General features: G+C 37.0%; 1 protein-coding gene across 2 annotated transcripts in view; it reads right to left on the reverse strand.

The window, feature by feature from the left end:
- CNTN1 (contactin 1) overlaps positions 1-13,414 on the reverse strand; it is a 275,742-nt gene that overhangs the window by 118,853 nt on the left and 143,475 nt on the right. For both annotated transcript variants that reach the window (XM_081082844.1, XM_081082845.1), the window contains exons 5-7: positions 7,578-7,710; positions 3,856-4,028; positions 1,859-1,954 (exon numbers count right to left, since the gene is read on the reverse strand). In XM_081082844.1, coding sequence (XP_080938970.1) covers positions 1,859-1,954; positions 3,856-4,028; positions 7,578-7,710 — 402 coding nt within the window. The remainder of the gene's footprint in view (positions 1-1,858; positions 1,955-3,855; positions 4,029-7,577; positions 7,711-13,414) is intronic.

A 13,414-nucleotide genomic window follows, 5' to 3' on the forward strand; every position in this document is an offset into this window, starting at 1 on the left:
TGATTTAGGGTCAGGTAGAAACCACAGAAGTATCAAGACAGGAAGAAACTTAGGGGACAATTTAAATGGCTACAATTGGGTTCTTGAAATTGGGCAAAAATAATGCCATGTAATCTTTGTTCCAAAAGGATATTGGAGTAAACTGTAAAACATATGATAAATATGTATGATTTGTGAAATACTTCTTTCCTATTCTCACTTAAAAACATAACTCAGTATTTTGCCAAGATTTCTGGTTACAATTAAATTCCAAAAAAACTAAAAAGTAAGGAAAAATATAGATTTCCTTACAAATTTTTTTTAAAAAAACTTACACTGCTTTCAAGACAGCACACAAAAAATGCATTCAGAGTAGTCTGGGTACTCCATAGTTATGTGACTATGGAGGCTTGCATTTTAATTCTAGACTAACTAACTTTGGTCAGCCTATTTAACCATGCCATTATTCAGTTTCTCTGAAATTTAAGATTGTGTTTTTTGTTCCCCTGATAAGAAATGGGTGAAGAAGAATGGAATAATTTTTAATATTTGAACTTTTAAGGGACAAAAACTAGGTCAGTGAAATTATCATGATGATATTTGTATGAACATAAGTATTGGACTATAGACCAATGCTCTGGCTGATTTAATGCCCAAAGAGAATTCTCCACTTTACTTATTTAATACATACTGAGGACCAGCCCTAGCCAGTTAGCTCAGTTAGCTCAGTTGGTTAGCTTTGTCCCCATATGCCAAGGTTGCAGGTTTGATCCCAGTCAAACTTATGGCATAATATTAGAACTATAAGAATACAAAACATACAAAGCAGTTTTCCAGTGTGAAAAAAAGCGGTATTTATATATTATTTCAAGGCAGATATAATAAATAAAACAAGTGAAAATTATTGAAAATATATGAAGCCCTAGCCAGTTTGGCTCAGTGGATAGAGCATCGGCCTGTGGACTGAAAGGTTCCAGGTTCGATTCTTTGATTGCAAGCTCGATCCCCATCCCTCATTGGGGTGTGTGAGAGAGGCAACCAATTGATGTGTCTCTCTCATATCAATGTTTCTCTCTCTCTCTGTCTGTCTCTTCCTCACCCTTTCATTTTCTCTAAAAAAATCAATGGAAACATATCCTCGGATGAGGATTGACAATAACAACAAAAAAGAAAATATGTGAAATATTTAACTTTGGCATCTTTTATTACAGCCATATCAAGTTACTGAAAACATGTATTCAAAGGTTGAAACCTGTAACAGATGACTCTTAATCCATCTCCTTTCTAAATTAGATGATTATTCTCGCAGATTGGTGCTCCTAGTGAGGTTACTATTTATTATGTCTTTATCCCTTTCTTGTGTTTAATTACAGTTCACAGCATGTTGTAGATGTTAAATTGTTAATAAAATGACTGATTACACATCACTCCTCAGTACCATTCTACTTCAGGAGTAATTTGTAGAAAATCTAACCATATTTTCTCAAGTGTAACAGAAATATTAATGGGAACATAATCCAATACATATAAGGTGGCCTAGAAATGTATACACACACTTTTGAATAACTATAAAGGCAGTATTTATTAAAATACATTTCATTTTTAAAACTGAGCTATCAGCTGTCAAAGTGTATATATATTTTTTGGGATACCCTGTATATTATTTATAAACAGAAACTATCATAAATCTTTGGAATAAGGGCCAAGTAATTAAAGAGCCAAAGAAAATAGCCTCTATAACCACTAGTACATGATATATTATATGGTTATGCAAATATCGAGTCCAATTTAATTATAAATGTACCATTATTGTTAAGAAAATTAAAGCTTGCCCATTTCATTCCATTGAGGCTCACAGTCATAGACAAAGTAAGGTTACCTGGAAAATGGTATGGAGGGTCACAGAGAAGCACCATTCCTTTTCCTTCTTTCACTCTGACCTCAGGACGTTCCTCAGGTGGGAAAGGATCAAGATCTAATTATGAAAGCAAGAAGGAAGTATTCACTCTGTCAATAGGGAGATATAGTGATTGAAGTTCACCTTTCACCGGCTAACTCGCTTTGGCTATGATTCTTCTCAGGGGGTCTGGTGGAGCCAAAGTCAGTTCCCTGTATCTAGGTGCTGGATTTACATACACGACAGAAGAATTCTGTAGAGAACCTGAGCCTGCAGATACTGGTAGCAGCCTAGATAACTCTTCTGGAAATCCAAAGATAGACAAAACCAGGGATCTACCAAAGAAAGCAGTGAACTTAGAGACATGGACTCATCTGAAAGGTGCATTTCCCTTTCTGAGGCAGGATTTCAAGGTGGAGAAAGAATTAGGGTGAAAGGCAGGATCCTAGGTGAGAAACAGGAAGGTCAGCCATCTCTTGGTCCTTCTCAAATTCTGGGTTTTCCTCAATTCTCATTTCTTTTACTCTTCCCTATGTATCTGGAACTCACATTTTGCTTGGTTTCTGGATGTTCTGCCATTTGACTCTTCATTAGTTTTACTGTTGCTCATTCTGTTGCCACCCTGCATCATTCCCTATCTGTCATCAGTACTCAACTTATAAAATCTAACTGTTATTTCTCTCAATATATTGATATCTCTGAAAAGTCATCCTCCTAATTGTTACCTTTGCCCAGAAAAACCTAAATATCATCATATCTAGCCTTAATGCCTCACTTAAATGCCATTCCTATCCTCAAATATTTAGTTGATATTTCAACATAGATAACTTACCATAACATCTGCATGTAAAGCAACCATTTAAATGCTCCCAACCACCCTTTAAATTGGTTTTATTTGCTCCCACCCCATTTCTTAAATAGAACAGAATGTTTCTACCCTTTGATTAGACTTTCTTTTTAAAATATATTTAGTTGCCCTAGCCAGCTTGGCTCAGTGGATAGAGTGTCAGCCTGCTGAGTGAAGGGTCCTGGGTTCGATTTCAGTCAAGGGCATATGCCTGGGTTGAGGGCTCAATTCCCAGTAGGGGATGTGCAGGAGGCAGCCAATCAATTATTCTCTCTCATCATTGATGTTTCTATCTCTCTCTCCCTCTCCCTCCCTCTCTGAAATCAACAAAAATAGATTTTAAAAAATCTGTTGTCACACCCAATTTAATCTGTTTCCTGACCCTGTTTCATTGCCTCCTAGTAATCACTACCATGTGGGTCCTCTAAAAACATCATTTTCATCCTATAATCAATTTTTCAAAAGATGTAAATGCTGACCTATACAATCACATACTGCAGCACCTGGAATCCAGCTCCTCTCCCAAGGCACAATGTCCCTTCAGAACAACTTCTAACTTTTAGTTCAGCACAGTGTTTCTCAAAATATTATTTATTATTGCCCACCCAAAAAGAAATTTAATAATTTAAATTTAAAACAACTGATTTGATTGCATTATGCTTTAATTTATTTACAGTAAAATAAATTAAATACTAAGGGATGAGACTTTGTCAGGTAAGGTTGCATTTTGGAGAGCCACATACCAGTATGCTGTAATATATAGGATGGTTTCTCCCCAAGAACCAACTTTCACTCCCTTTGGAGTGGTATCACCCCCATTGAGAATACATTTCCATTGATACTAATTTTCAGAAACTTATTCAAGATCTTGCAGGATATGGCCTTAGCTTATTATCTAATGCTACCTTTCACTATTTCAAGTGCATTTGTAATACCTCTCCGGATGCTTTGCTCTCCTTTTTTTTCTCTCCACACAATGAGGGCCCGCTAATCACATGATTAGAGCCATCTATGGAGACTTCCTCTCACTTTCCTTTAGTCCTTATTGCTCTTCTTGCTGAACTCTTATGATCACACCTAAGCTTTACTCCACCTACACATACTTGTGCTTTGTAAGGTTACTGTTACTTACATCCAAAGCTCAGGGTGGCTTCAGTGCTCCTGACTATCCCATAGTTATTTGATGCTAAACAGTAGTAGACGCCAGCATCTTTCTGTTTGTCAGGGTTGTTGATAACAAGGTTTCCTCCTACCATACTGTACCGATCACTTGTCAGATCAATATCCCCGTTATTCATTCTCCATCTATGAGAAAAAGAAATGCATTTCATTCAAATGACCTTTGCACTCAGCTAATATCATTCTAAAATAATATGGGGACAGCTGATTGTGAATTCAGGCAATTAAATAGATGACTCACTGTGGTAATTCTTTACATGCTGTAATTGCATATTCTGGGCTCATGGTTTATAATTTAGCTCAGGCACAGAAAGGTAAATGTTCAAGTGCATGAAATAGTCCACTTTTTTCATGAGTCATCCCAAAAGACAAATGCTATATTTAATTTTCTAGATAATTGGTTTCTTAGCTGATATACATGGTTTATAAATGATGCCCATCTATGCACTAGTTCAATTCATGCTTACATAGGTATGGTATTTTGAATATTAAAAGCATTATTCTGACAGAAATGAAATATGTCAATATTTTATTTTACTATCTAACTAATTTTTGAATAAAAAAAACTAATTGAAATCAGGATTTTCTCAGTGACTATCATAATCTGACCATAGAGGTCTATCACATAATTTGAAAATGATACAAAATCAATTGAGTTTTCATTTTCAAGCCACAGATGTAGTATTGTAGATATCGGGATTATGTTGGCTAGAAACAGAATCCAACTCTCTCGGTGGAATGATAAGATGAATGCATGTGGACAGTAGTTTTCAATTAAGCTTCCCACCTGCATAATTTTATAGTCATTCTGTATCAGGGTTCATACTTAAGGTTCCTTGTCTTCCACAGTATTATAAGGTAAGAGCGATAGCCCTAAATGGTTTGGTTCTGACCTGTGGACTGAAGGGTCCCAGGTTTGATTCAGGTCAGGGGCACATGACCAGTTTGCCAGCTGGATCCCCAGTAGGGGGCGTGCAGGAGGTAGCCGATCAATGACTCTCTCATCATTGATGTTTCTATCTCTCTCTTCCCTCTCCTTCCCTCTCTGAAATCAATAATAATATATTTTTTAAAAATTGTAAGACAAGAGCTATGGTCAAATAGGGGCTGTGGCTGCAGTTATTTCCTGGCACAGTTCTGATTAGGGTCAGAATCTTGCCAAAGAGGCCTAAGAATATTTGGAACATTCTTAGTTTTAAATTTTACAGTGTAGCAGGTAATTTCAAGGTAAACACGGAAAACCTTGCTTTGTGTTTTAAAAAATTACCAAATTGCAACACAATAAAATCCTCTCCCTTCCCCAGCTGATGGCACTCTTGTCCCTGTTTGAACCATCCAATGTCAAATTGCTTAGCATTTGCCAAGTGAATGGGTTTCCCTGTTGGGCGGTTCCAGTCGTTTTGTTTTGTTTTGTTTTGTTTCTTTTCCAAAAACAGTATGTTGACTCCAGATTTTTGTTTATTGACTTAGCTTCCTCCCAGGGGATCTGATTCTGCCTTTGATGACATATAATAATCTAGTTTTGCTGTGTTTGGGTAAATTCGCTGGTCTATTTAATTTTCAGAAACACCCACAAGGTTATTGCAATCCCTTTCACACATCGTTAAATGAAATTTTATCGGAGTCCTTGTTGTTTGGGGGGACAAGGAAAGATAACAAAAGCCTTAAGGCTGGTAAGTGGAAGGCAAAGGTCCCCTTTGTACCTTTCAGGGTGTTACCACGAATAACAAATTATCACAGTATGTGCCCCAGATATAAAACTACTATGTGAATGACAAATTGCATGATTATGAAGGTTAGTAAGACTTGCCCTGAATATTAAGTAAATTTTTAAAACTTCAAATGTTCTTTCCCATCAGACACACTAAATCCTTAGCTAATTTTGTTTTCATAACAAAACGAGACATCTGCTTCTCCCTGCCAGCTCTCTCCATTAACGTGTAGACAGCCAGGCCACACTTGTCCTGGCAACTTCTGTGCTGTGCAACCTGTGAGAGGGGTATTTGCCAAGTGAAGGTTTGCTTCTTATCTTTACTTTTGAAATTTTGGTAAGAACGCTTAATGGGACTGGAGTGAGGGGGAAATGGGGAGTTGCTAATAGCAATGTACAAAACTATAGCTATGCAAAGCTTTGCTTCTACTGTCTTTGTGGGGGAAAGGACGGGAATGGGGGGTGGTGAGGGGAAGCGCGTGTTTTTAGACACTGTCTGCAATAGCTGTTGTGTGTTGTTGCCTCCTGTCCAGCCTGGAGGCTGATTTGATAAGGTTCCATGTATGAATGTCAAGGACACAACGTCACAGAATAAGAACCACGGAAATCGCTTTTGAGATGCTGTCAAACTATCTAGAAAGATGCATACTAAAAATGACACGTCTCTTTGAAAATCATAAAACCTGTGTTTCCGTCCTGCGTCTGTGATTTACTCACTTGGAAGAAAGTAATTTACTTATTCAGAGCTCAGCTTCCTCTCCTATAAAATCATGTGCTTGGATTAGATCTCCTCTACAGCTCCTGTTGGCTATACTATTCCATGTCCATAAACTCCCATTATGTACGGCTTAAGGGCAGAAATAAGTCTAGCCCATCAAATATATTCAAAACAAACCTATAATTTATAATTTATAAAATATCTACTTATATTGTACTCCCATGCATGAAATTGAAACAATAAAAATAATTTCAAAGGGATAGTGATGTGGTTTCTAAATTCATATTTTGTTTTAAGAATAATTTTGTTATAGCCAGAGGCAAGTAAAAATGAGTTCAATTAGAGTTAAATGGGGGGAAAGTGGTATTCTCTTTGATAACAACTTTTTATAACAATAGAAAAGTCAATTTTATATCTAGAAAAAATCTACTATTAAAATCAACTTTGTTTAATGACAACCTTCAATTAAGTGAGGTGACATTAACATACTAGAGCCCCAATTTCTCCATCAATCACTTGCTTTGTCTTCATGAAACCATTCCATACGTGAAACTCAAATCCATTGGCATCTGTTTAATTTTTGAATCTTATTTTTTGCCTCAAGCTAGAAACTGTTAATATACTTTTCTGAACCATCCAAAACAGGAAAACCCATTGCTATATTTTTTAAAGTTATTTTTTTTATAAATAGGTACCCCATAAAAATAGAAAAACATGTTTATATAGATTGTTCAATAGGTAGAGACATTTAAGAAATGTGCTGTGCTGTCTGGATATATATTGGAGAGTATTGAAAAAATGTGTAGCTTTCTAGATTTATGCAAGCACTTTAAATGAAGTTAACACAGAAATGTTATCCATCATTTGTAGGTATAAGTTATCCAGGCCAATATATATAAGAACATTTTATTTTCACATGTGCATGATCTCCATATAACCCTTTGCATGATTGGTATGATTTCCATCATACAATTTTTAAATTGATAATGTCAAATGGCACTGGCTTTATTTTTGCAGAAAATAGTAAGTAAATTATTTATTTACATATGTTTAAGAAAATTACTATCTACTTAGGCATTAAACAACTTTTTAAAAATTACTTGTCTGCCAACATTTTTGTTAATGTCCCGGGACTTTGTAGAAAGCCTTAGAGTACAGCTTTCTCTGTTGGTACTGGTCACAGATGCTAATCTGTAACCCCTCGTTCACTAAACCATTTGGAAAAAAAAGAACTGCAGTACGTTACTTGTAAACCGGGAAAGGGCTGGCTCTTGCCCTACAGTTGAGTGAAACTTTTCCTTCTGGTGATTCCTCTGGATAAATGGTATTAATTGGTTGCTCTTCAAAAATTGGTCCAAATCCTTTGTCTTCTTCAGAAACTGTAATGAAAATGAAGTTATTTTACATTTTGCTGGTTTATAAATAAAAAAAAGTGAAATTGGACACATTAAAAAAGTTTTAGGAAAAAAAGTCAGGATCACAGAATCGCTATTTTTATTCAAACTGAAGATAATTTGCTTTTATAATCCCGAGGAAAACATTTAGGTTTTTATTAGAAGTTTTTCCTGCCCATCTCTCATCATTTCTCCCAAGGCACTCTGGGTGGCCATGCCTAACTGCACACAGCTCCTCAAACAAGTCATGTTTCCATGCCTCTGAGCTTTGCACGTGATTTTCTTCTCTACAACCAGCATCAACATTTGTGCAGTCCTTTATGACTTAGGCATAGAGTCCACTCCTTGAAGAAGCCACATCTCACCTGGCCTAGCTCATTTGCATTCTCATAACTCTTTGTCCAGCATATGGTACCTATCATGTGATTCTTTTTGTTGTTGTTGTTGTTAATCCTCACCCGAGGATATTTTTCCATTGATTTTTAGAGAGAGTGGAAGGTAGGGGGAGAGATAGAGAGAGAGAAACATTGATGTGAGGGAGACACACCAATTGGTTGCCTCCCACACAGGCCCCCACCAGAGCTAGGGATGAAACCTGCAACCGAGGTATGTGCCCTTGACCAGAATCAAACCCAGGACCCTTCAGTCCAAGGACTGATGCTCTATCCACTGAGTCAAAGTGGCTAGAGCTATTGTTTGATAGCTTTCTGTTCCACTAGATTGCAAATACTTGGGGACAGGTGGCTGTGTCCATAATTGGTATAATACTCTTCTTTGCTAGCTGTCTAGTAGTCTGCAACAAATAAGGACTTAACAACTTTTGAACAGCAGAATAAATGAATTTCTAGATGCTCTAGGGAAATTAGTTCCTTTCCTGGGTCAGTTCTTTTTTTTTTTTTTAATATATTTTATTGATTTTTTACAGAGAGGAAGGGAGAGAGATAGAGAGCTAGAAACATCGATGAGAGAGAAACATCGATCAGCTGCCTCCTGCACATCTCCTACTGGGGATGTGCCCGCAACCCAGGTACGTGCCCGCAACCCAGGTACGTGCCCCTGACCGGAATCGAACCTGGGACCCTTCAGTCCGCAAGCCGACGCTCTATCCACTGAGCCCAACCGGTTTCGGCCCCTGGGTCAGTTCTTATTTTTTTTCTAAACATGTGACCACACGGGTACTTAGCAACATCTAGAACAGAGGTTCTCAACCTGTGGGTCGCGACCCCTTTGGGGGTCGAACGACCCTTTCACAGGGGTCACCTAAGACCATTGGAAAACACATATATAATTACATATTGTTTTTGTGATTAATCAATCTATGTTTTAATTATGTTCAATTTGTAACAATGAAAATACATCCTGCATATCAGATATTTACATTATGATTCATAACAGTAGCAAAATTACAGTTATGAAGTAGCAACGGAAATAATTTTATGGTTGGGGGTCACCACAACATGAGGAACTGTATTAAAGGGTCGCGGCATTAGGAAGGTTGAGAACAACTGATCTAGAACAATCAACAAATTAACATGAATATGGGAACTGGACAACTGGTTGAAAATCCATCACAAAAATATAAACATTGGAAAGCAGTTGTTCCTTACAGTGTATCCTCTCTGGACAAGAAGAGGGGTACCTTACAGCCACATGAGGAGAAGAGAATCATTCCATGTCATCAATATGACAGCATTCACAGAACAGAGCTAAGAGTCATATGTCCCAGATGAATTAATACTGACATGTATGGCTAGGAAGCAGGGATATTCTTGCATGGGATCACTGTAATATATTTTCCAGATCCAACCTATGGCTCACTTCTCCAATTTATTGTGTCTGCTCTAACAGCAACCTTGAGGATGAGAGCTTTGTTCATTTTCCTTAACAAGCAGCTTAATTAAGTCATTTAAATCTTGCCTTGTTTGTGTTTAACAGTGCCTCTCCCAGTATACTTATCACCCTCCACAGCATGGGGAGAATAATAAAATATGCCTCATTAGATTATTGTTATAATAATTTTGAGACGATATATTTAAGACAGGACTATACCTGGCTTATAGACAGCAGTTAATGCTATTTTCCTTCTCAATGGCAAGTGCTTTTCACAAAATTTTATGTATATATTTCCAAATTCTCCACTCCCATCTGCCCTTTATAGGAACAGATAATTAAACATTTAGGAGATAAAAATATAAAATTAATTTCCAAGATGCTATTGAATTTATTTTCCATGTTGAGAAAATCTTACATTTAATTTATGTCCCTTTGCTCATTTTCAAGATTAAAAAGCAGAACAAGACACATTTTCTATCACATTAGTGTTTCTGATAAGTATTATAAATATAGGTCCCTTGCTTTTTTAAATTTTTTATTCCTACAAAAATAATGTATTCTATTAAGTGGTTAGTAATTGCTGTATACACTTTATTTTAAGAACATGTTTGGACCCTAGAAAGGTAAATTACTCAAAACAAGTTTTTGGATTGCATTGACATGCTCAGTGTGAACCTCTGAATGTCAACTTCCTAACCCCCTTAAAGAGTGTCTGAGGTCATCACTCTGTTAGCTCAACTAGGATGCTCAGGTGAAGGGAAAGAACTTACTAGGCTTTGCAAAGGATCCACCAATGCAAACATTCTACTCTTCACCGACAGAAGATTCAGTCATCTATTGATTTTTTTTTCTGAGCCATGGAAAAAATTAGATGACAAATTATAATGCTTTGGAAGTATACAGGGTTAAAGGAGACAAGAAATTAAAAAAACAAATAGGTATCATGTTTTCAATATGTATTATTATTTGAAAGATATGCCCTTTTTCTTAGTGGATAGAATCTTCTGAAAAGGAGAATAAAATTATATGTGACTTTTCTCACGTAATTGAAGAAAAAAACCTAAAATCACACTTTTTTTTATCTGCTCTTAATGCAAATTCATTTATTTTCTACAATATGGTGATAATTTATTGCAGAAGGAATTTCATTTCTTTCTTTTTTAAATATATTTTATTGATTTTTTTACAGAGAAGAACGGAGAGGGATAGAGAGTTAGAAACATCGATGAGAGAGAAACATCGATCAGCTGCCTCCTGCACATCTCCCACTGGGGATGTGCCCGCAACCAAGGCACATGCCCTTGACCAGAATCGAACCCGGGGCCCTTCAGTCTGCAGGCCGACGCTCTATCCACTGAGCCAAACCAGTTAGGGCAGAAGTTCATTTCTTAAATTTAAACAAAAAGATTAACATGAAAGAAAGAAATCATATAGGAATATTTGCTGTTAAATTTACAAATGTGAGTGAGCTGTAAAGCCTCCTGCTTCTTTCTGCACCATTCTCCGCTTCGCGATTATTACCATCAGGTAGTTGGACGATCTAAAATGGGGTGCTTCACCTCTCACTATGTGGAAATGGCCCACTGTCATCTTGCTATTCTATGTTATTTCTGGAAAGTATACTTACAATTTATGCTTGAGAGTAATTTTTTATTCATTTTACATCCATTTTGAAACAAATTCTATTTCTCATTCTGTAATGTCATCTCAATCTGTTGGTTATGAAACATAATCTTACATAATTATATTTATTGTAAAAAGAGTCTCAGGGAGAAAAATCTATTAGAAAAAAGCAACAGTGACAAAACGAACAGAGTCTAATATTGGAATTTTTACAGTGTTTACAATGTTATCACAGGGTTATGGCCTGTGTTACAAGCTCTCTTGAAATACAGTAACTATTTCAATTCTCTAAAAGCACACTTCTTCCAGACAGTGCAGCCTCTTCTCTACTGTCAGCTTTTCTTCACTGGTAAGAGAACAAGGACATGCTCTGGTACCCCAATCTGTTAGGATCGCGGATAATAGGTAAACTATAGTAATTTATCATAACTAAAATGGAAAGGAGTTGGTCTCATGAATGTGCAGCAATCACTCATTAGAACAAAGACTAGGTCAGGTTAGCAGGAAGGTTAAGTTGACTAAATTTTCTCTTGCATGGCTTGACCCGCCCGAGAAGAGTCTACCACATTTCTTCGTAGCAACCACCTCTTTGACATATGGTCCACCCCTGAAGATGCTAAACCAGCAGTTCTCAACCTGTGGGTCGCGACCCATTTGGCAGTCGAAGGACCCTTTCACAGGGGTCGCCTAAGACCATCCTGCATATCAGATATTTACATTACCATTCATAACAGTAGCAACATTACAGTTATGAAGTAGCAACGAAAATAATTTTATGGTTGGGCCACAACATGAGGAACTTTATTTAAAGCGCCAGAAGGTTGAGAACCACTGCAATGCTGTTTTGCATCACTCTCTGGGGAACTTCTCACACCTGTGTATGTCTGTGTATGAATGCTGCTGTGAGCCAAGGAATGTCTGAGGGCACAGAAGCTGGGAGAGGCCAGGGAGGAGCCTTCTCTATAGGTTCAGAGGGAGCATGGCCCTGATAACACTTCGGTTTTGAACTTCCAGCCTCCAGAGCTGTGAGACTATTTTCTGTTTTTCCAAGCCACTCAGTTTGTGGATAGCAGTCCTAGGCCATAATACATGTATTATACTTATTACATAAGTAGTTTCAGCACTATTTAAAGTTCATAATAAACTGTTAAACTTGAATGAACTAGCCTTTCCCAAATTAAATGAACAATTATGTCCTTTCTAATATAATTCCTCTGAACAACCTGCAGAACAAGTGTTCTTTAAAATACCGACCTAACACACTCCATCTTTTCCCATCCCTGTACTTGCATTTGTGCTACTTCTCTAAGATTAGCTCCATTTCTAACATTTGAAATACCTACCTCCAGCATTAAATATTTCTTAATTCCTCAAAGTAGTTATTTAAAGTGCTTTTTAAAATATATTTTTATAGAGTTCAGAGAGGAAAGGAGAGGGAAGAGAGAGATAGAAACATCAATGATGAGAGAGAATCATTGACTGCCTCCTGCATGCTCCCTACTGGGGATTGAGTCCGCAACCCCAGCATGTGGAGTTGCAAACCAGGGACCCTTTAGTCCGCAGATCGATGCTCTATTCGCTGAGCCAAACCAGCTAGGGCTAAAGTGTTTTTTATATTTTTCTTATAAATCTATTACTTAACCTTTCTTATTCCCTATTCTATGGTAAGGATAAGTCAGGTAATGATTTTTACATGTGGTGATTCCCAGCTAATGAGGTGGAAACGAAAATAGTTTTGGTGGAATTCAGGCTAAGACTTTCCTTTCTCTTAATCCTTATATATAGCCACCTAAAAGTATCCTTGCTTTTTATGGATATCCGGGCATGAATATCCTTGCTGCTTCATGTAAGTTGTAGCCATGGTTGCTCAGTGATTTTTCCTGAGTATTCGCTCTCCTCCCACTGAGCAGTGGCTTTTGTTACCTGTTTTACTATGTTTATTGAGCACCTATTATGTAGCTACTGTGCTAGAATCTATTGTCACATCTTTTTCTTAGTTTTACGTCCTCCTAAGAATCCTGTGACTTTTGCATATTGGAAAATTGAGGTTTACAGAAGTTGAATATTTGGACAAGATTGCATTGTGAGTGAATACCAGGTTACAAATGCAAATCCAGGTTAAGCTTTCTCTGGGCTTTGTTTTCTTCACCATATCATACTGCCTCTATTTCTGGCATGAACAGTTCAGTGGTTGAAGTAGGTCTACACAGGGTTGTTAATTATCTATACTAAT

This window comes from Myotis nattereri (genome assembly GCF_964212035.1).
Source record: "Myotis nattereri genome assembly, chromosome: 2".
Classification (NCBI taxonomy): Eukaryota; Metazoa; Chordata; class Mammalia; order Chiroptera; family Vespertilionidae; genus Myotis; species Myotis nattereri.